Source organism: Mauremys mutica, chromosome 10, assembly GCF_020497125.1.
Source record: "Mauremys mutica isolate MM-2020 ecotype Southern chromosome 10, ASM2049712v1, whole genome shotgun sequence".
Lineage (NCBI taxonomy): Eukaryota > Metazoa > Chordata > Testudines > Geoemydidae > Mauremys > Mauremys mutica.
Window position 1 is genome coordinate 32,559,116 of NC_059081.1, and position 22,733 is coordinate 32,581,848.

The window sequence follows — 22,733 nt, forward strand, 5'->3', positions numbered from 1 at the left end:
AGGTGGCACACTATTTGTTCTTGAGCTCCAGAAGGGCAAGACAGGGAGGTCAAGAAGTTCAAATGTAAAAATGTAAGTTAAACTGCCCATGACCATTACGTATCCTGTTGTAACGAAGAAGGATCTTTATGCCCTTTGATTGTTCTAAGCGGCATGTGAGAGCTGAGCCAGAGAGAATGGGGAACACTGTCTCTCAAGATATACGTCAGCAATCCAAAATGAAGTCCTGGGCCACCCTTTGCCACTGTTCCTTAGAAAAGTGGTGTCTGATATACTGCCCGAGAAGCTCCACTATTTCAGAAACGGAGAATCTTGACTTTAGCTGTTTTTTCTGATGTGGCTTTGAGATGAAATTGTGAAGTAAGCTGTCTTGATAGTTGACTGCGTGCAGTAATGCGTCCAGGACGCTACCTTCTTTAATCTGGGAAACAATGCCAGCCAGGACTGGAAGGTTGGAAACTGGAGTAAAGAGTCAAAGGTGACAAATAGGTATATAGAATTGTGGATGCAGGAGTCAAGGAGTATAGGACTACTGCTGGTTGAACAGAAAGATGTCGAAAGTAAAGAGGAGAAAATTTAATTTGTAGTGGAGGAAGTCACCTGGATTTATTATTATTATTAAAATGTTACACAGAAAAATATCCATGTTGTATAACTACCTTATATCATGCCTGGGTGGGGGGGGGGTGAGTATGAGTGTGTGTGTGTGTGAGAGAGAGAGAGAGAGAGAGAGAGAGGTGTACATACACAAATGAAAGTAGATACAATAGGTAAATGGTTTTTATACAAATTGAATTTACTAGTAGTTTTAGCTCTTGACTTTATCTTCAGATTTTATGGCCCATAAGGTTGGTCAATAGGTCTCACTTGGATCTGTGTTGGGAGCATATTGTTCCAATTTTACTGTTTCATTACAAGTGAGGAGTTGTATGAAGTTGTCTAAATCTAGTCTTAAACAGCGTTCATCACTGTGGCATTGGAGTGCCTTCCAAAATTATAACGTACATTCTCATATAATTCTTTTCTCTTCACTCATCATGGACTGGACTTTTTTTTCCTCATTGGAATTTTTTCTAGTTATTTCGCATTTACACCGCATTACTAAGAGCAAATGTGTTCTGTCTCCTTTTGTGAAGACTATAATACAAACACACTTGACTAATGAAGTACTATGACTTTGGTGGTAAAGGGATAAAATGAGATGTGGTTGTCTAGAGGTCATCTTGTCCCTCACTTCCCAAGAACAGCATAGTTTTACCTTCAAATAGCCTGCTGTAGTTTTTTCCATTTCAGCAGTAACACAATACCTTCCTCAACCGATCATTCACACCTGGGACAATTGTGCTAATTTTTGAATAACAACTCATAAAGCAAAGAGCAAAGTGTTTTGTTCACAGCTTTTCCACCTAGGGATTGGAGGTCCATTTTATGCTCACTGTACCAGTGTATCTCAAAAGTGCTCCCGTTGCCTTTATCTGCAAGTCTTCTTTAACTGAAAACAGATGAAGCAAAGGGAAACTGCTGTTTGTGTTGGTGCCAGTTAATCATGCTAGCCCAGCAGCATTTACATTCACACCACTGTAAGAAACACATAGTTAATTGGTGAATTGGAGCTATTTTACAGCTGAGGAAGGTTAGCATTGCTGAAAGACTTAACTCTGACTAATGGAAACTCATCACTGATTCTGTATGTTTTGTAACAGGTTTGCACCCAGCACAATATTTACCAGTTTATTTTATTTGATTTCTGGCTAGATATCTAGACTGATTTTAAATTTAACTAGATATCATAGGTACCTTCCACCAAGTTGCAAAAAAGGTTAGTGTAAAAAAAGTGCTGTATGTTTTCATTGTAAACACTGCAACCAATGGATTTACTGTACATAAAAGCACAGTCAGATGCACATTGTTCTTAGTCTTATAATTTTGTGCAAAATAAAATAGAAATAATTGGAAAATTATGCAATAAATGTGGAGTAAATAGTTAATAATTTATTCTGTTTTGTAGGGGCCACCTACAGATGCTCCTGCAGTGGATACGGCAGAACAGGTTTATATCTCTTCCCTTGCACTGCTGAAAGTAAGTATTCTACACTCTTTACTGTATATAGCACTTAAGATACAAAGCATTATATTTGTCCAGTATTCCATAAAGTGAAAGAAGTTTATAGACTTGTATTGTTGACAACTTGAGTTTTGACTGGATTGTTTGTTTAAATCTAGTCATAGAATCTTACTGTAAATGTTCCAGTTATTTTCTTGCCACCGATCTTTATTGCTTGTATTATTCTTAGCACTATTCCAAGGCTTTACATTTTCAAAACACACAACACGCTGTTAACTAATGAGTAAAATAAACATAAGAACAGGGGCACTTTGGTAGAGGTAGAACTATCCCAGATCAAACCCCGAATCTCTTGTAAATCATACCATAGTATGTCATTGTAATGTTGGTCTCACTTCTAGATGTTGAAACATGGTCGTGCTGGTGTTCCTATGGAAGTTATGGGTCTGATGCTTGGAGAATTTGTTGATGATTATACCGTCAGAGTGATTGATGTGTTTGCTATGCCACAATCAGGAACAGTGAGTACTTTTCAGTAGGAACGAAAGTAAATGTTTTCTTTCACATGAAATAATTGTACATCATGTTATGTTTTTCCTTCCCCTCACCCCAACACACATAAGGCATGAGAAACTACTAATGATATAAATGTCTGGATTATGCCCATATTAAATGTCTAAAGTCTGTTAAGATAATGTTTAAGTTGAACTTGGTTAGTGGTTTAAGCTGTGGTTTAAGCTATGGCTCACACTAAGTTCTTAACTAAGGCCATTATGCTGTCCATAGGTATAGTACCACAGTGTTTAAAGTTTGTAAACTGGTGACTTCAAGGCCTTGTATATCCAGTTGCAGTACTGATGGAAGTATTAAGGCCATGTTGCAAACTCTGGAAAGTAAGAGTTTGATGGAAATGATGCCGTGCCCTTAACTGTAGTGGCACTGCTGAAACTGTGAATTTGAATTGCTTCTCTGGGGCAGAATTTGTACTCTAGTGGCATGACTGTGAGATGATATTTCCTTAGTGTGGAAACGTGATTGGTTTTACTTGAGGTTAAGAAATTGAATTTTATTAAAAGAGGGCAATGAACTGGAAGCTAGAATTGGAATTTACAGTGGCGCTGTATGTAGCTCAAATGAAATATTGGTCTTAATTAAAGAGGCAGTTTCCTTAATTACCATCAAGATTACATAGAATTCTCCAGTATTTCAATTATTTCTGTTTATTTTATGCATTTGCTAGCATGTTGTACATAGTCAGTTCACTGCCTTTGTTGATGGTGTATGCCCTTTGCCAGGCTCTGCAAGAGAGTATATACCCCTAACAATGGCAACAGAGCCAAAAGTGGGCTGGCAGTAAGCAGCAGGAAGGAGTGTGCACAAACAAGAAATGGAGAGAAGGACGGATGAATGTTTTTCTGCATGGTTGGTGGTGGTGCTCACCCAAAACACACTTTTAAACAGAAAACTTAGCATTTTTTTCAAGGAACTATAGGAATAGATTGTTGTTGTATTTAAATAATGCTCTATTAGAACTTTGATTTGTTTAAAAATTAGATAATTTCCAAAAAAATTTCAAGTAGACAAACTTAAATAAAACTGTAAAGAGTAATGTCTCTTTATTAGTGAAGCTATTAGATCATTTTATGTCAGAGCAGTAAGAGAGTGTTTGCATGCCTGTTTATCTTTTAAATTACTTTATATGTAAATACACTAATGCTGTCTCTCTTCCAAAATCAGGGTGTCAGTGTAGAGGCAGTTGATCCTGTATTTCAAGCCAAAATGTTGGATATGCTAAAGCAGACAGGAAGGTAACTGTTTCAAAGCAACATCTAAAAGTTTAAGTGGTGTACTGCGTGGGTTTAGGCTGCATGTTCTATAATTGACCCAGTATTATGATGAATATGACATGTTATGCAACCCATTTCTCCCCATGTTTTACAAGAGAGAGAGACTTCAGATCCAGATGAGTATCATAAATTTCCTTCTATTATCATCATAATAGTAAGCTTTGGTTTGAATGCCCCTCTAGTTAGTATATGGAGTTGCTAGAAAATAACTCAGTTTAAAGGAACTAATGTTTGTACTTTATAAAATAGGAAAGCATTATCACTTTGGGTATTTTAGCTTTATTTACAGGCCTAGGGTTACATTTAGTATATAAAAGAAAGGGAAAAAACATTTTGATAAAAAGCATCTTCATGTTTAAACAAATTTTTATTTCACTCTGTACCTCTCAACAGTTGTCATCTGCTTGCTCAAATTCTTTTACTGTGGAAAAAACTTCAAAATTAATGTTAGCAAAAGGCTCAGCAGCTGAGCAGAACAGTGCAAATTGCTTTTTGACTGAGTTCCTAGTTCTACTGCTGGTTTAATTGATATTTAATCCTTTCCCGCCGTTCATTCCCGTCGTCCATGTCTGAAATGGACTTTCTGCCGTGAAAATTCAACTCTTGACTCCAAGGAGTTAAAGAATAGATATTTACTTGAGCTGAGAGGGTAAAAACTGGTTCAGGGAAGGTGTGGTAACAGGGTGAAAAACTGAAAGCTTGATCTACCACTGCTAATGTGCATCCCTTAATGATAACACTCCTTTGTCGCACTTATTCATTTCCATGTTTTCACCATACTATGGTGAGTAATTTAAATGTTTCTAATGGTGCTTTTTTCACACCTGTGTGTCTCTTTTCTCATTCTAATTGATACCCTATTACTTCAATGTTTCTTTCATATCATATGTTTTTATTGCTAGGAATTTCTAAATGCCCTCTTCGTTTCAGGCCTGAGATGGTTGTTGGTTGGTATCATAGTCATCCTGGCTTTGGCTGTTGGCTGTCTGGTGTGGATATCAATACTCAGCAGAGCTTTGAAGCTCTATCGGAAAGAGCTGTAGCTGTGGTGGTGGATCCTATCCAGAGCGTAAAAGGAAAGGTACAGTAGGTTTTTTTATTTTTTTTAATCTACTTAACTAAGATTTGAAATAAAAACACTATAAAATGCATATTAGTTCTAGAATGGTGGACCCACATTTCAAAATATCTCACTGACTCATTTAATATTCTGTCTGGTTATAAATGAATCAAAAAGCTCTACCGAAAGTGTACCATTTTCATTTGTTCCAACACTTGCATCAAAAGTCCCTGAGCAAGCCTGTAGCCTTAAGCCATATTTTATATTTGGAATGATCAGTTCTAACCTAGTCGTCTGTTTGTTATTCAAGAACCGTTCAACACTTCTACCATTTGAGCCTTTTTTTGAATAAACAGATAATCCAGGTCTATAGTGTTTTTAAAAGTTGAGATATTAAATTTTGGACAGATAGTTAAAGCTTACTAATTGCAAATTGGGATGGGTTCAGCCCCCAACATGAGCAGAAATAGTGCTTTATTTTATAAGCATTGCACATGACAGTTTCTGGTGGTATCTGCATTCCAAATGTTTTAGACAATAAAAACTTCCCTAAAGATTTGGTCTCAGCCATTTAGATTTTTGAGTAAAGATGCAGATGAATGATTAAGTATGTTAAATGATTTTGAAAAGATTAACTTGCAAAGCACATTGGGTTATAGTTGTCCTTTGTTGAAATCTCTTTTGTTCTTGTTTAGTTCTTTTTTTTATTTCTTTCTAGCCCCATATGCCATTTTCCTATTTCCTGCCTCATGACAGCAGGGAGCAGCTCTATTATCACCTTCACAGAGCTGTCTGCAAATGTGAGAGGCAATTCGATTTTGCTCAACCACAGGGAGAGTGGATTAGAAAAACTACAGAACGTACAGAAATTGGCTAGGTGGTTACTGCTTTAAAATACTGCTGAGGTGTTTTGTTTGAGCATGCACTTCCATTGTACTGTAGACCAATTATTTAAAATAAATCTTAATATAGATGTATGACATTAGTATAATTTTATAAATAGTTTGAAAATATTTGTTTTCTGTATATGAAATACAGTAGTTGTAGAGCAAGATTACATTAAAGCTACCAGCCAGCTCATCTAAATATTACCATTACCTCAGAATGCTCATCTGTTATAAAATTATATGTGAACTCTTTGCCATCACATCATTACGACAGAGCAAAATCAGAGTCCATTCTAAATTTGGGGTCTATTCTTAGTTTTTTCAAAGCAAAAAGGTTGCCTATATAAGTATTCATCAAACCATAATATAAGTGATTTAAAAACAAATGAGCTTCTGGTGCTTTAGAAAATACTAAAAAGGAATTAAATTGACCTAACTGTCTTAAGTTCCTGATTACATAACTGATGTGTGAAAAGGAAAAGTGAAATATTTTGATAAAATATGTACTCGATTTCCTTAGTCATCATTATGTATTTTCCCTTTTTCTTCCTGTGTTATAAAAATCAGGACAGGTTGCTTTATATTGTATCAAAGTCAAATAACATGCATTCTATTGCTGCATTTTTAAATTAGATCAGAGTTCATATTAAATTAATTGCTAAAAATGTTATCTTCATAGTAAATAACACTTCTGTTCTACAGCACTTATTAAGACAAAGTGTATTACCTACTCTTTGCTGTAACTGTGAATGTCATCTTTGGGGAAAAAACTAGACTTTGACTTTTTCTGCTGTCTTTTTATATTTCCTAATCTTGAATATGAGTAAGTGCAAGTGTAGTCTGGTATCTTTGTAAATATAAAAATAGTTCACAACTTTTCTTATGACATTGTCCGACTGTGCCAGAAGGAGGATAGGAGACACTGGATGTGGTTTATTATGCAACTTTATTCCTAAATGTCAAGAAGTATCTGGCAGGTAAAAGGGTACAGGGCAGGTGGGCAAGCTACTGGCAGCGCTCTCCCTTTACCCATTCTGGTTGCCAGCCAACCAGCAACTGGGACTTCACTCCCCCTTTGAATAAGGATGGATAGGGTTGGCTCCCTGCCATAACAGTCATAGGTGCATGAACCCTCCACCCCCAAATTCCTCTCCTTTGTAGCATAACTCCTTTAAATCCTTTACCAATCTATTTTATCTGATCACTGCATTCTTTCCTCATGGAGTACCTGCACTGGACATTTGCCCCACACTTACATAATGAGTTGTGACATCATACCCTAACCCCTGTTTAATGTTCACACCGGCAAAACTGCCAGTCTGTTGCTGAGGGAAAAATTCCCGCCCCAGATCTCTGAGAAAGGAGTGTGACTAGTGTAATGCCCACAGTGGATCATGACAAACCTGGTATCACAACTTTTCTCCATAACTGTGTACCAGCAATTCTAATGTACTGTCTAAAGGTATCCTGTCTATGAAACAATAATTCCCAGCAGGTTTATCATACCATGACGCACAAGAGTAAAGCTTGAGTTAGCTGGTTAAAGTTCGCTGGTTACTGTTACCAGAGTTCAGAAAGTATTGCATTCATTTCTGGGGTTGAAGTCATTTGAAAATAAATTCATTTTAGTCCACATAGGCACCAGAATAGGATGTGGGAGAAGTCACCTCACGTGGGTTTATTCCTAATTGTTGCCACTGATTTGCTTGTGTGACTGTATATCTGTCACTTAACCTCTCTTTGCCCCAGTTTTCCAATCTGTAAAATGGGGCTAACAATGATTAACCACCTTTGTAGAGCATTCTGTAATACATGGATTAAAAGCTGTGTTAGAATTGCTAAATATTGACATTTTTATTTCAGTTTCTAACATTTTTAAGTCTTTCCAGAGCTCACTATGTCTTTGCCAAAAATTGTCATTAAAAAAACAAAAACAAAATCAGCAGCTGTTCCTCATCCCTAAACCAAAAAATAACAGTACATCCAACATAATCAATTCCTTTCTCCCCCCCCCCCCAATAGTCTTTGATAAAGACAGGTCCCTCTATTTGGTAAATAGACAGTCCTTGCCGTGTATTTTTAAATTACAACCTAAAAGTCATGGCACCACTGAAAACAGTTCAGGTGAGTTTTTTTCCAAAGGCACTTTACTGGTTTTCCATGATTGATACTTTAAGACATTATTCCAGGATATTTTACCAAGTATTTCAGTTATTAGGTTTATATTTGATGTGAGAAATCTGTTTCTCACATCAAAATAGGATTTTTTGTATTCTTCATATACTAAATAGGGGTACATATAAAAATCTCTCTGAAAACAGTGGTTTAAATGTCCAGTGGATTGTAGTAGTCCTTTTAGTAACGACACTCTCAAAGTGAGTTACAAATTATAGTTATTTTCTGTAACAGAAGAGCAATCTGCATTTTCAAAAGGGATCAACTTTTCTTTGGGAGGAAACTTCTTTTGTAAATAAACTGCATGTATCATACAAAACTATTAGGCATCTTGACAGGTAAAGCGATTATTGTAAAGTATCTCGTGCTTGAACCAAGTTCTGTCATTTACCTGAGATAATTCATGAGAGCTTGAAAGATACTGAAATTTTGTTGTTTATTGCTCATTAAAGAGAGCCCGGGGGAAAAAAAAAATCTGGGTTTTGTATTGATACAAAAATAGAATGTTTTAGATGCCTCAGAAGTTGTGCCCAGGATGTTGGGTAGCTTGCCGTTTTCAAAAAGCTCTTCATCCAGCCAGTTTGTTTCTAATGGGAACTCTAAATTGCATAGTCCTTTCATGTTTTTTGGATTATTTTCCTAGAAAAGGGATAATCTATACGAATTAGCTATTAAACAGGCCAGATACATATTCTTTTCAAAGTAGAGTTAAGAGATGCACTATTTATTTTACAGTAGCACCTGGAAGTTTCAACGAGGGCCCCATTGTGCTAGGTTGTGAATAAAGGCATGGTCTCTGCCCTGAATAGCCTTCAATCTCAATGGAGAGAGTTTTCTTTCTCCCAACCTTTCTCATTTTCCAGATGAGAAACTGAGGCACAGAATGTAAGTGACTTGCCAATGGAGGTCTGTGGCAGAGATAGAAATTGAACCTGGATTTCCTGAGTCTTAATCCAGAGCATTAACCACAAAATCGTCATAAGCATATTATTTCCCTCTGTCATTGGTTTGCGTATTCAGGTTTCAGTTTAGAATGATAAAGCATACTGTAGCTATCATAGGAAAACATTGGATTATTAAACTGTGTCCCTTAGAGTTTTGTTGGCTTGCTTTCTCCTGCCTAAATGAGATATAATCTCTTCAAGAATGGTCATGGTTAATTTGAACTAAATGAAATAAAACGCTACACAGAAACTGGCTATGAGATGGCTATGCCATCTCTTTAACCACAACTTCATCTGCTTGTGTGCCAAATGACCTCTCTTTCTTAATGGAGATCTCTCCTAAAAACCAAATTTCTTGCATCAAGTCCTAGAACTCTGATTCTGCCTAAGATATATGCACCATTTCTAGATCTTGATTTGAACCTGTCTGTTATGTATCTGAGCTATATTATTTTGCCTGTTTCTGACTTGGATGTTAAGATCCTTGGAGCACAGGACTGTCTTCCTTTGTTTAGTTCTCAGCACTGAACAGTGCACACTGAAAATAGCAAAATAAAGTTACGCTATTTAAACTTCATATGTTAAGACTAGACTTCCTTAACACATACTTTCCCAAACAAGAAGAAAGAAAGCTGGACTGCTCTCCAGGACAATCCTTTATGCTGCAAATCCACAGCTCAGTGTCTAAATCTTCCATAGTCACATAGAGTCTTACTGAGTTGGAAAAATTATCCAGTGATCTAATGGAGTCAAATGAAGGCCAGTCAAATAATTATCAATTATTCCTTACATAAAATAAGGGCACTGAAGACTGTTCCAACAGAGTTCTCCTTCAGCTGACTGTAAAGGCTTAGTTTTTGTTAGTTTCTTGAAAGGCTGCATTCTTTTAGCCATAGCCATCTGTCTTACAGTTTTCAGTGGGCTCCTCACTATTTTATGTAAGGATGAGCATTTCCTATATATATATTCAGTGTCTTTCCCCTTTCTTGGTCTGTTTGGATTGTCCACACAGCAATGGAAGAGAGAATATTTTTAAGTCAGAATAATATGACTGTAAAATTAGAATTGGTGGAGGGACAGGTGTAGTACTTGAAACTTGAAATTGTGATTGGCCCTTTAAAATCATGTCTTGGAGTTTTTTTGTTTGGGGTTTTTTTTGGTTTTGGTTTTCTTTTTTTTGTTTGGTAAGTGGTCTGGAACCATCTGATAAGTTTTTGGTAGTCTATATGTATACATTTAGAAAATAATAAAATTAAGAATACATCCATGTTATGTTCTTGGTCCCCTTATGGGCCACTAAAAATACAATTTGAAAGTAATAATCTAGCAGTTTGTTTGGTTTTTTCCTCTGCCCATGGCCCTCCAAAGTTTAAAAAAGTAACCAACCAAGTAAAATCAAGACCCAAACACATTACCACTAGCAACTTGGCTGTAATACTTGTACTGTGGCTATTTGTCGTGAATTATTATGCTGATACCACTTTACAGTAAATTACTCTTCTGTTGTTTTTTAAAAATACATGCTTTTGCACCAAGACTACTTTTTCCTGATGCAACATTCATTATTAACGTTTGATTTACTAAAATTGCTGTTTAGAAATTTTCATTTATACCACTCAAGTATTAAGGAGTCCTTATATATAACTTTGGTAGAAACTATTACTAGTAGTAGGGCAGGGATTATGACTTTCAATATGTTTGTACAGTGCCTAACACATTTGGGGCACTATAGGAGTATAAGTATTGTTGACCTTTCCATTGAAGTGTTATCATGCATTGTCAATGACCGTGTGTTAATTCTGTTGATATTGTATTGTCAGACCATTATATCTTCAGTAAAAATTACTTTAAAATGCCACATTGAGTGGGCCTAAGCCATTTTTTTAAGCATCGCCACACAGACTGAAAAAGAGGTGCCTGGATGCAAGGTTATTAAACCAATAGTCCCTTTGAAAAGAAAAGAATCTGCAGGGATCTTGAGTATTTGTAGTCTTATATGTATTATAGCTGCAGAGACTGAAGAGAGAAAAATGGAATGGTTGAGAAATAAACCAGCCAAAGAAGGAAAAACTTGGTATCCTTGAGTTACCTTTGCATTGCTTATTGGATGATCTTTACTATTTTAAATCCTGTAGTAAATAATCACAAGAATGAACAGAGCACAAGATTTTGTCTGCTTTGTAACTGTTATTTTTAGTTCCATAAATGGCCAGATAATGAGAACTTGAAACTGAAGTCATTCATTTACTCTTGGTACCAGCTTCCCCAACAGTGTCACACCAAATGTACTTCAACTCTGATCTAGAGTGACGTCCCTGGAGGTCAGAGTAGTTCAGTCTGCATGCCTGATCAATCATTGACCAAGTCCAGTGAAATTGTCAGCAAGAATGCCGGTTGTGATAGTGTTTTGTGATGTGGACATCCGTCCACTATGAGCTAGAATGGGATCACCAGTTTATTTTACAGATAGCCAAATAACCAACAAAGATCTGTCAAATGATAGCAACTCAGTCACTATTGAGTGAAAGGTGGATTCATTGCAGTGATCTCCAGGTGAAAGGCTAAGGCATCCTAATCTGAACTAAGCAAAATTTCAGCCTTGAACTCTGACTTGCAGAACAGAGAAATGGGAATTTGTCTTGGTTTTGATTTGTAAGAAAAGCAGGAAGCTGATAACTGTTGAATTATTAGAGAACTACATTTTTTTTGACGCATCTTTTTTTTTTGTAGTAGGAGATCCTGCATATTTAATTATGATATAGGTATCTGTGAATATTTGTACTTCCGTTCAGAATAAAATTTTCAAAATTAGACAAAGTACAAATTATATTATTGTTCCAACTTCATCACCGTTTTTCCTTCCTGTTCCATTGTAAAGCCAGCAAAAATATTATAACAATACATTCTCAACATTTTTGTTCGTTAGTGCATCATGTACTCTGCACAAATAATGTAGTTTCTGAACAGAATATTACAAATCAGAAAACTTGCATTTACAGACCTCATTGTTAAAGTGAGTGTCAGTGTTCTGATTATATTTTTTGATATGCTGTGCTCTAAATCAGGTGATAAATGCTTGCTTAGTAAACTGTTTTTATAGGTTATTTCAGTTCAATCCCTTTCCTGAAACACAAAAGTTCCAAGTATACTTTTCATTGAAAAGTATTAAATGTTTAAATACCTTTTACCATGGTGGATGTAGAATAGTCCATTTATCTTCATTAAGGCATATAGCTTTAAAACTTGTGGCTTTGCTACTTGTGAGTTATGGATGCATGCCCTCACTTGTCAAGATAAATGTATTATACTGTAGTTATCTCCCCTCCCAATATGGATATTCAAGTTGTGCAGCAGATTTGACCACAGTAAGCAATTCTCCAAGGATAAAGAAAGAAAATGCACATACTCCTAGGAATCTCTTTTCCACAGATAAAATTGACATTTTATAAATAATTTCCATGTTGCAAACTTCAAACTCACAATCACAGCAATTCAGCTATATGAATTTGGCATGAGTCAGTTTCAGTTCCTAGTGCTTTTCATTGGAAATGGCATAAAAAGTAAGATTTCTCTGAATTTTTTATGCTGTGGGCTTACAAGGGACAGAAGATGTTCTTCACTTGTGGTTGTCTAACAGTGCATGGCAGCATAAATAACGAAATGGTCATAAACCTTAGCTGCACTTCTAAGGTCACATGTTCCATTTAATTTTTAAAGAATCTAGAAACAAACTAAGCAGTTGATAACAGGTCAGTTGCAGGTGATAAAAGATATTTTAGATGGGACATTACTTCTTTTTCCACACCTGGCATAGCCACGTTATATCTTTTGCAGAGTTTTTTCTTATGCACTGGTAGGTTTGTCCACAAACAATAACAATATTCTTGAATTTCAGGGTAACAATGCATTTTTAAAGATAACTTTCATATTGCATAGATTTTTTTTTTTTTTTGCTGCACAAATATTGATGTCAGGAAAGTCTGTTTGAATAACAAGGATAATTTATCTCTGTCTGCAGTTTGTCACTGTGTGTAGAACGGCATGCCAAATACAGGTATGCTTTTGTAAAATGAGTTTCTAGATTTGCTGTTGCAAAAACTTGTAGAATTGAAATATGTCATGCTTTAAAATATTTTATATATAGAACTTTTTGACTAAAAATTCCACCCCAAAAACCAACCCCCCCAAAGCTGTGCTCAAATGGGCCCCACTGTGTTAACTAGATTGTCATTTGCAATACAAAAATGTCTGTTCCTTTAAAAAATGTTCAGTTATGTGACTATGGTTCTTTAATTTACAGAGACAGAATTGATTGAAGTCCTTGTATTAAACATGAAACATCTTAATCAATCTAGTTTTTAAAGTTTATTTTCAAATAAGTATACAGAAGTAAAGTTAAAAACAAAAACCAGATTTTTTTAAACAAACACAATCAAAAATTTGCTCTCTGTAATTCATTGGCCAGGCACAGGATAAAAGCATGAAAAAAGTGAATAACATTGGATCATATTAAGCATAGCTACATACAAACAGCCAAAAAATTACAGATGACATTGAGTTTAGAGATTATTTGAATTTTGACTATATAAAATGTATTACCCAAACTATTGTTGGTCATTGACCCAGCGACATGCTTGCAAAAAGTATGCCATCTTTATTGTTTTTCACATTATTATGGTTCTTGTAGCTAAGACAGATGTACAAAAAGATACAGTTTTTATTTTGTATTGGCAGCTTCCAAATATTTAGTATCTATTTCCAAGAGTTGCAATTAGTAAAGCATCCATGGTACTGAAATCCACACATCCCACAAGCTAATTATATTTGCAAGGTCAGATTGAATACATATTTTCAGAAAAATAAAGGGTTATATAAATGTGTCTTCTACTTGGCTGTTATATCACAGTTTGTTGATCTGGAGTATAATGTGTACAATTCACAAATTTGTCTGATAACAGAAAGTGGTGTGTGATTGTGTTTATTTTACTAACCAGTATATTCACAGCAATCACTTCCAAATATCTCTCCAGTAAAGATGTGTTAATTACAAAACAGACAAGGTCTTCTATTATATTAAAGCTACTAACAAGAAGACAGCAGGAATCACACATGTAAATAGCATCATCAACCCCTATTTTAGTCCTCTGTTTTGATCTGTGAGTTGTGCATAGACCAAAGGTGCTATTAAAGACTCAGTGTATGAAATAGGCAGCATTATATGAACAAAATTTATTCAACAAGAAAACAGACCTTTAACATGAATTTAACAAGCCTGAGAAATTATAAACTATCATATGCCGCAGATTCATGCAGTGATAATAAACAAAAAAGGAAAGTAAGAGGTTTTCTTAAACTAGCCAAACTGCTAATGGTTTTGTTATAAGCTGTCTACTGTTGAAGTGACCTCTGAAAAGTCTTGAGACACTTTGTACCAGAAGAAATTAAATGGTCAGGATGGTGAAAGAGTTTCAGTGTGAAAAAAGCATATTTATAACTGCTACCATCATAATCTGGGAAACATCCTACTACCATAGGCTTGAGTTGGGCTTTCAGAGAGGTAGTCTAAAAGCCTCATGTAAAGGTGTTACTGTTTTTGTTAATACAGTGCATGCTGTCATGAGGTAATAAGTACAATGAAAACTATAAATTTGGAACTACTGTAAATCCTTTAAATTCTTAAAGTAACTCTGAAAATGGAATTTTGCTCTGCTTTAATTAATCCTGGGAGGTTCTCTATTCAGATTACTGTCTCTCTAAAGTTCCATTGTTAAATATGAGGTGACCATGTTGCTGTCATTTGATTGCATCATGCTATACTTCAAAATAAACACAGAAAAAAGACTTTAGTTTGAGCACCTGGAGGTGTGCACACCAGGGCTTTTTCCTTGAATCTTACTGTGGCATAATTAACACCTTGTTCACCCATTGCTCATTAGTGCACTGGACATTAATGAGACTATTTATTTTGATATGATGCTCTAAAGGAGGAACCGATTTGTTCTCACTGTGCAAAAAGCAATTAGAAGATTTCACAGAAATGTAAATGTAGGGTATATTGCTGTATTTATGCTTTTATTGCGTACTAGATCTAAATTTAGATTGCAGGTTGTTGAGCATGTTGGTTTCCTTAAGACAGTTGCTATAGTGATGGCAAAGAATTCCTTTAATCTTGGTGTAGCTAAAGTATTTAGTTTTTTATTGGTTGTCATAATGCTACTAACAAGAAAAAAATGTCATTCAATTCATATTTTCTGTATTCTGTCTAGATACCCTTGTTTTTGGAACAAATAAGAATTGTAAGTTAAGGATTTCACACTGGAGTTTGAACAAGTAGGATGCTAACAGTTTAGCAAATATTTGTGTTTCCTTTCTCCGGAGTTGTGCACAGAGAGCCTGTAACCCTTATTAATGTAAGTGGTGCCATTGAAGTGATGGAAATTACTTGCATGAGTAAGGACTTCAAACTTGAACCCATATTGAGTATAGTTCTTAAATATTTCAGCAGCTAGTTGTCTAATATATTTTGCTATGAAAGTTATCCAAATGTGACATTGTGAACAGTAGTTAAAATATTTGATTTAGTATCAAAGCAGTGTTGCAATGCCTAATATGTTAGGACTTTTAGTTTTCCTTTCAAAAATGTACCTTGAAAAGGAAACATGGAATCCAAGTGTTGGAGCAAATGATTAGTCAAAAATGCCATTACATTTTTGACTAAAGTTCCATGATTTCTAGTGGAGCATTCATTTAAACTGCAGTCTAGGAGTGTAGCCATTAGGAAGTCAAGTTATGATGAAGCACTAAGTTGTGGTATTCTGCCAAGTTAATGCATCTTGCTCCTCAGAGTAAATTTTTATTGGCTTGATTTTCCTATTTAGAAGTCTCTGGAGGAGACTTTATTTGTACTCCTTACTTACTATAGTTGGGCATTTGCAGATGTTTCTAAAATAGAACATCTTGTTAAAATGTAATTTCAGGAGTTGGAAAAATAAGATGTACTTTTATATATACAAACACGAGTCTTAAAACTGTCTGAGTTAAAGTAAAATCTGCTGTGAACATTAAAAAGATAATTGATCTTTTTGTATTACAAGGACGAAACAGTAGATACGTTGAACTCTTTTAGAGAATGGTTGATGTCTTAGAGGTGAATGAAGTTTAATGGCTTACAAAATCATTAAAGGAATTAAACTTTTCTTTAGCAAGATTAAAATTCCATGTGCTAAAATAATTCTGTGTGTGTTAAACCAGTTTATCTATTTAATTAAGAGAAGGAAGGTGTATGTGTGTGTGTCACAGGGAAAGGGATTTTATCTTTAACAAGAATTTATAAGGTATCTGTCACCATGCTATCTGGCATAAATTGGGTCACTGAAATTCTAATAAGAGGTGCAGAATCATGACATATTTGCTGAAGGCAACTTTAAGAGACAAGATGCAGAAGGATCTGGCCAATCAGCTGAGAGTCCAGGATTGTACAAGTCACTAATTTATAACTGCTTAATAGATAGACCATGTGGGAAATTTAATCTTAAAAGTTTATAACTTCCAATCTACGTATAACTGCTTATTTACTGAACATCACTGCTGTACTTGGTGCTGTATGCATTTAGCAGTAGACATGGACTCTTCCTAAATTGGATATGGACCATGTCAACACACATGCACAAGTGAACAAATATGGTCCTTCTGATGGTACAAATTTCTTCCACTACTTTGTATATCATTATCTGTCTTTGATACTTATATCAACCATGGCAATGTTTTGCTTGATGTGACCTTAAGCAGCTTCTTTGACATGTATAGTATGTGAGATAGCTATTAGGCTGCCTTCAGTTTAAAATACTGTAAATAATTATATTTTTTAATTTCCATATTAATCTCTGCCAGTTCATTTCTGTTAGCTCTCTGTGCCCTTTAACATGATATTATAATTGCATTACACTCCCACTTAAGTAGGTTTATGGGTAGTACCCTAATTTGTTTAACTTGAAGGGAAGTCCTGAATTGGTGAGTAGCACTTAAAATAATTTTTAAAATATGGACAGTTCTTCTGTTCTTGCTTACCTAGAATAAGCTATTATAAAACAATGGGATATTTAGCTTCTCAGTATATTAGACCTTGGTGTCTCGGTGCCATGTAGTATTTTGTGAAATACAGATTACAGTACAACGGCAGTGGAAATGTCTCAGGCATTTTAATGTAAGCTCTTAAAACCTATGAAGCATAAATCCAGTTTAAGAACATGACAAAATTAGAATCTTTAAAAATAAGGCTCCAACACTTCAATCAAAACCATGTGAGCAGATGCTTACTTACATCCATGTGGCACCCCATTGACTTCAATGGGGCTCTGCATAGGTGTGAGGTTCTATGTGCACAGGTGTGGTTGTAGGATTAGGGGCTAAATAAATCAAAGTCTTAGCTTGTAGTTATGAATCTCTAATGATGGTTGGAGGTGACAAGGACAGTTTTTGAACTGCAGTGTTCTAAGCTATCTCTCACCTCACCTAGCAGCAGGTTAGGTGATTATTTTATTGTCTGAAGCCACTAACTAGTTCTTTGCAAAGGTTTCTTGAACAATTTGAGCAAAACATAGAAATAGGCTAGATGGAAGCTCTACTTTTTTTTTCATTTGTAATGAAATAACTGGATATACTACTTTCCATGTTCCTTAAATCATAAATGACCTTGGTCGTCTTTTACTCTGTTTCTTACTCCTGAGCATGACACTGACAAGGACTTTTTAATCCATCAGACAGTTTATAGACCCTTTCTTAGTCACAAGAAGCAAAAAGCATCTGACTAGAAGGGAATACATGGGGCAAGTTCCTTGCTGGCTATAATTTTGTTGTCATTTCAAGTATTGTGGTGTTGTAATTGATGTGACAGGACTGGGCTTTAGACACAGTCCCTTAGCTTGTGCTCACTTTCAGTTTTAGTCTCTCTCTGTCATTCATTTTGATTAGATAAGATTTAGGTGACAAACATACATACCTTTGAAGTTTTTAGTATGTATATCTACTGATCTTTTCAATGGTGTATGATAAAAAGTACATAAAAACTTAATCGTTCCATGAAAAATGTAGTAATTGGTGTCACCTTACAGTACAATGTAAAGAATTGTGTGCTGATGGCACAGTCAGCAGGAGGTTCTCTTTTATTAATATTATAATTAAAAGATTTTCTGGAAAAAGGCCAAAACCAGATGAGAGTTGATCATGCCTTGTCCACTGTTGCTTGGCACCATTGCTTGCATTTTCTAAAAAGAATTGACTTGACGTCTTGTTTTTACAGGTTGTTATTGATGCCTTCAGATTGATCAATGCTAATATGATGGTCTTGGGACATGAACCAAGACAAACAACTTCAAATCTGGGTCACTTAAACAAGCCATCTATCCAGGTAGACTCAGTGTTTGATGATGATAAACTCTGTTTTGTATTGAGTGGTGTTTAATCACAACGATGTGACAAGTATCTTAAAATGTTATAACATACAAATTATAGCTGTCCCTCCTTGCAGTATTTTAATGTGCATATAAAATTTAACTTGATATTTGAATAGGTCTACTCCTAATTTATGAGTGTAGGATTGAGCTCTAAATTAGTCAGATTTAAACACAGAATTTAAGTAGATACTGTCAAGATTTAGTACAGATTTATAAAATGAAAAACTTGTGTGTGAATTTGGGAGCACAATATTCTAGCTTTTTTAGCTTTATCATATTAGTGATACAAGAGAGGGCAAATGGTATCCTTTTTCAGTATTGCAGTTTTAAAACTGCTCCTGTTAACATAAGCTTGAGCTTTCCTATAGCCAGGATGAGTAAATGGTGTTTTATTATCTACTGTAAGCATCCCAATTATATGTGTAAAAGAATAAAATACTCTTCAAGCAACCATTGAAAAATGCCTTATCCATTAATCATTATGGTGTCTTTCCACTTGCTTTACTGCTACAGGTTTTTTGCTTAATATATATTCAACTTTTTAATGTGTCCTAAACAAATATTCCATCTCCAACTCTGGTTATTACATTGGTGATCTTGTAATTTGATGAAGTGTGTGCGTGGGGGGCGGAAATGGAATAAATCATTTGAACGTATAATTGACCATTTCAAGCGTAATCCTCTTTACTTGAGTGTAATGTTTTTATATATCTTTGTGAGAATGTATAAAGTTTAAAACATTGAATTTCTCTCTTGAATATTTACTCTGTTTGGTTTCTAGTGTTGACTATTAAGGTCAATACTCTGGTCTTTAGTGAAGCCAAACTTTCATTGCAGGAAGCTTCTTCTGTTCTAAAATAAGAGTATCCTCCTGAGTGATTAATGCCTTATCTGTATTCTTGTGCCTTGACTTTTTTTTTTAAAGAGTTTTTTTTCCCCCCTAAAGAAAAATGTATTTTATTTTTAAATGTATTGTAAAAGGCATGAATAGTTGCGACCAGGAAGCCTAATTACTTCTCTGAAGATTATTTACGTGAACAGTAATACTAATGTATGTTGCTAAATATGGCCTACTGAAAGACATTATTAGTAGCCACAGTAGAACTGAAATTATATGCTTCAACTTTTACTATCAGATAGCTATGTTTGGGGAGATACCAGCTAGCCATTGTTAAACCTCTACCTTCAACACATTGGTAGCTTTTATTATTTTATGCATTAAAACAATTTTTATAGAGGGAAAAAATGAGCAAAAATATTCATACTAGTAAAATAGTTAGTTTTAAAAGGTTGAAGTGTTTTGCTTTTGATTTTTGAGTCTGTGAAAACTGCAAAGTATAATGAGTATGAAATAACCTACTAATGTTTTTGAGTGGATACAGGCAAGCCCATGCTTGCCTGTTTCAAGAGAATATATTACTGGGCTTTTTTAGGCTGTATGTAATGACCTCTCTTGTAAACCCCCATAGTATCATACTGCTTCATTATTTTTTGCAAAAGGTTAAGTAATATCTCCACAGTCTAAGATCATTGTCGTTGCAGCATGGCATATCTCAGACATACTTTTTTTCACTAATTGCAAGGCAGCAATGATCAGTTACATATTTTATTATTACATTAAAATATTGAAGTTTTAAATTAAGTGTATACATATACGAGTTCTTAAGACTTATTCTTTTCACAGAGAACAAATGTAGATACACACATGTTCTAAAGTCCCTGAGTGAAATGCTGACTGCATTGAAGTTGATGGCAAAACTCCCATTGACTTCAGTGGGATTAGGATTTCACATGCCCCCTCCCCCATATTTTATCAGTCATTTTGTGAAGCATAAGGCAAGCTTATTAAAGACTTTAATATTATGGGACTTAAGTACTGCATGACACACATTAATCTTTCAGTGAAACAAAACACTTAAGGAACAATGTCTTTAAAATATAGACTGCAAATAGGTGTACATTTTAGAGATTCCAATTAACCTGTTGTAGTGACTAACAGTACAGTTTCAAGATTGTTGAGAGGAGTAGTGGAGCAGGGTTTTTTAAGTGTTTGCACTTTGCTCAGATAACACCTAAGTTGAATTAACTGTTGCTGTTAGAAGCGCAATGATTTCAGGGGAGAAAGTCAGTCTATTTAAGACTTGTACTCGTAAATCCCTTAGGAGCTCTTAAAAGCCTCCCCTTTTCTACAGTTGAGTTAAAACAAGAGGGTACCGTTTTTTCAATTGGGGGTGGGGAGGGGAGAGAGAATGTTAAATGAAACTACAAAACTTTTCAGTAACTGAAGGCTGAAATTACTCTAACAATAAATAGACAAGTGTTTTGGTTTTGAGATTCTGTTGACTACAGTAAAGCTAAATGTGTATCTTTCTTTGAAAATCAGCAGTTGAACTAACTGTATGTTAACTATAGTTTATGTAAAATGTAACTGTTTAAGTATTTCTTTGTATAGCATACAGATACATGCAAAAAATCTGTTTTCAACTTCGATAACTCGTAAGTTTTAATTGCGGTAGGACTTTGAAGCACTAGAATGAAAAGCTATACTTGCATTTTGTGGAACAAGCGCTAGCCATGGATAGCTTTAAGGAATAGACATCAATAAATAGGTGAAATCATCAAAATATAATTTGGAATATCAAATATTTCTCTACTTCTTAAATGTTGCATGGTGTAATTTTTCATATCTTTTCTTTTTTTACATTGAGGACAAAACAACTGACAAGGACTTGTTATGTTCATACACAAATTGTTTCTAAAAACATCATCTTAATCCAAGCCATGCCTTAAAATGTACATTGTGTTAACATAAGAATCACACCTATGTCTGAAAAATGTTTACCTCCTGTTTTAAGTATGACTTAAGTTTACCAGAAACAAGAAATTGGAGAGAAAATGAAATGTTTGTTTGTTTACTGAACATGTCCGCAGTTTACAAATAGTTGTACTGTTTCCCTGTTTGTGTGAATTTTTCATGTGGAAATGGAGGAGAGAGCAACTTTTTTTTAAAAAATAGGAAAATAAGATTGTTAGGAGCAGGTATAGTGGTTGACGCTACCTATAACATGTTTTCAAAATTATTTCAAGTTGACTGCTTTAAATAGTCACTTTCTTACTAATATTTTTCATATCTATGATAGTAACTTTAGTGTACATATTTTCCCACAAACTTTTATAGGCTCTAATTCATGGACTGAACAGACATTATTACTCCATTACTATCAACTATAGGAAGAATGAACTAGAACAGAAGGTAAGGGGGGGTTGCATATATATTTCTATTTTAAGTAAAAGAAACCACTTTACAAACTGTTTAAACTGACCTGTGGCATGTTGCAGTTTTGTAACTTGAATTTTAAGTTCTGATATCTTGAGTTATGATTCCCTAACACTTTTTTCTCCATGTCATGTTATGGATGTGTTAAAGCACAAAGTGAGCCTAGGCTGAACTCTCTTGAGCAAACTACATCTCCTCCAAAAGGATCTGAAAAGTAGCTAGAAAAAAGTCTATCTCATACACAGATAACTTGATAACGTTTTTTGTCTACAGCAGGGGTGGGCAAACTACGGCCTGTGGGCTGGATCCAGCCAGCCCCTCAGGGTTTTGGATTCGGCCCACGGGATTGCCACCCCCATGGCGCTGCAAGGCTTGCACCACTCCCAGAAGCAGCCGGCACCATGTCCCTGTGGCCCCTGGAGGAGGGGGGGCAGAGGGCTCCGCGCGCTGCCCTCGCCTGTGGGTACCTTCCCCCGAAGCTCCCATTGGCTGGGAACAGGGAACTGCGGCCAATGGGAGCTTGGGGGGAAGGTACCCACAGGCAAAGGCAGCGCGTGGAGCCCTCTTCCCCCTCTCCCCCAAGAGCCGCAGGGATGTGGTGCCAGCTGCTTCCTGGAGCGGCACGAGGCCAGAGTAGGCAGGCAGGGAGGGAGCCTGCCCTGGCCCCAGTGCGCGCCGCTGCCATCCCAGAGCTGCTCCAGGTAAGCGGTGCTGGGCCAGAGCCCACACCCCTCCTGCACCCCCACACCACAACTCCCTGCACTCCAACCCCCTACCTTGAGGCCCCCCGCACTCTGCACCTCTCGTCTGCCCCACCCACTGCCCTGAGCCCCCTCCCACACTGTGCACCTCCTCCCACACCCTGCACTTCCTCTCGCACCCCAACCCCTTGCCCCAGTCTTACATTCATGGCCCTGCATGCAATTTCCCCACCCAAATGTGGCCCTTGGGCCAAAAAGTTTGCCCACCCTGGTCTATAGTATCTACATTTGTCATACTTTAAAGTTGTATTTAATCCTAAAATAC

At 35.9% G+C, this 22,733-nt stretch overlaps 1 protein-coding gene across 2 annotated transcripts in view; it reads left to right on the forward strand.

Moving 5' to 3' along the window:
* PSMD14 (proteasome 26S subunit, non-ATPase 14) overlaps positions 1 to 22,733 on the forward strand; it is a 64,374-nt gene that overhangs the window by 31,843 nt on the left and 9,798 nt on the right. For both annotated transcript variants that reach the window (XM_044978368.1, XM_044978367.1), the window contains 6 exons: positions 2,009 to 2,080; positions 2,467 to 2,586; positions 3,803 to 3,873; positions 4,843 to 4,993; positions 18,277 to 18,384; positions 21,609 to 21,683. In XM_044978368.1, the coding sequence (XP_044834303.1) occupies positions 2,009 to 2,080; positions 2,467 to 2,586; positions 3,803 to 3,873; positions 4,843 to 4,993; positions 18,277 to 18,384; positions 21,609 to 21,683 (597 nt within the window). The remainder of the gene's footprint in view (positions 1 to 2,008; positions 2,081 to 2,466; positions 2,587 to 3,802; positions 3,874 to 4,842; positions 4,994 to 18,276; positions 18,385 to 21,608; positions 21,684 to 22,733) is intronic.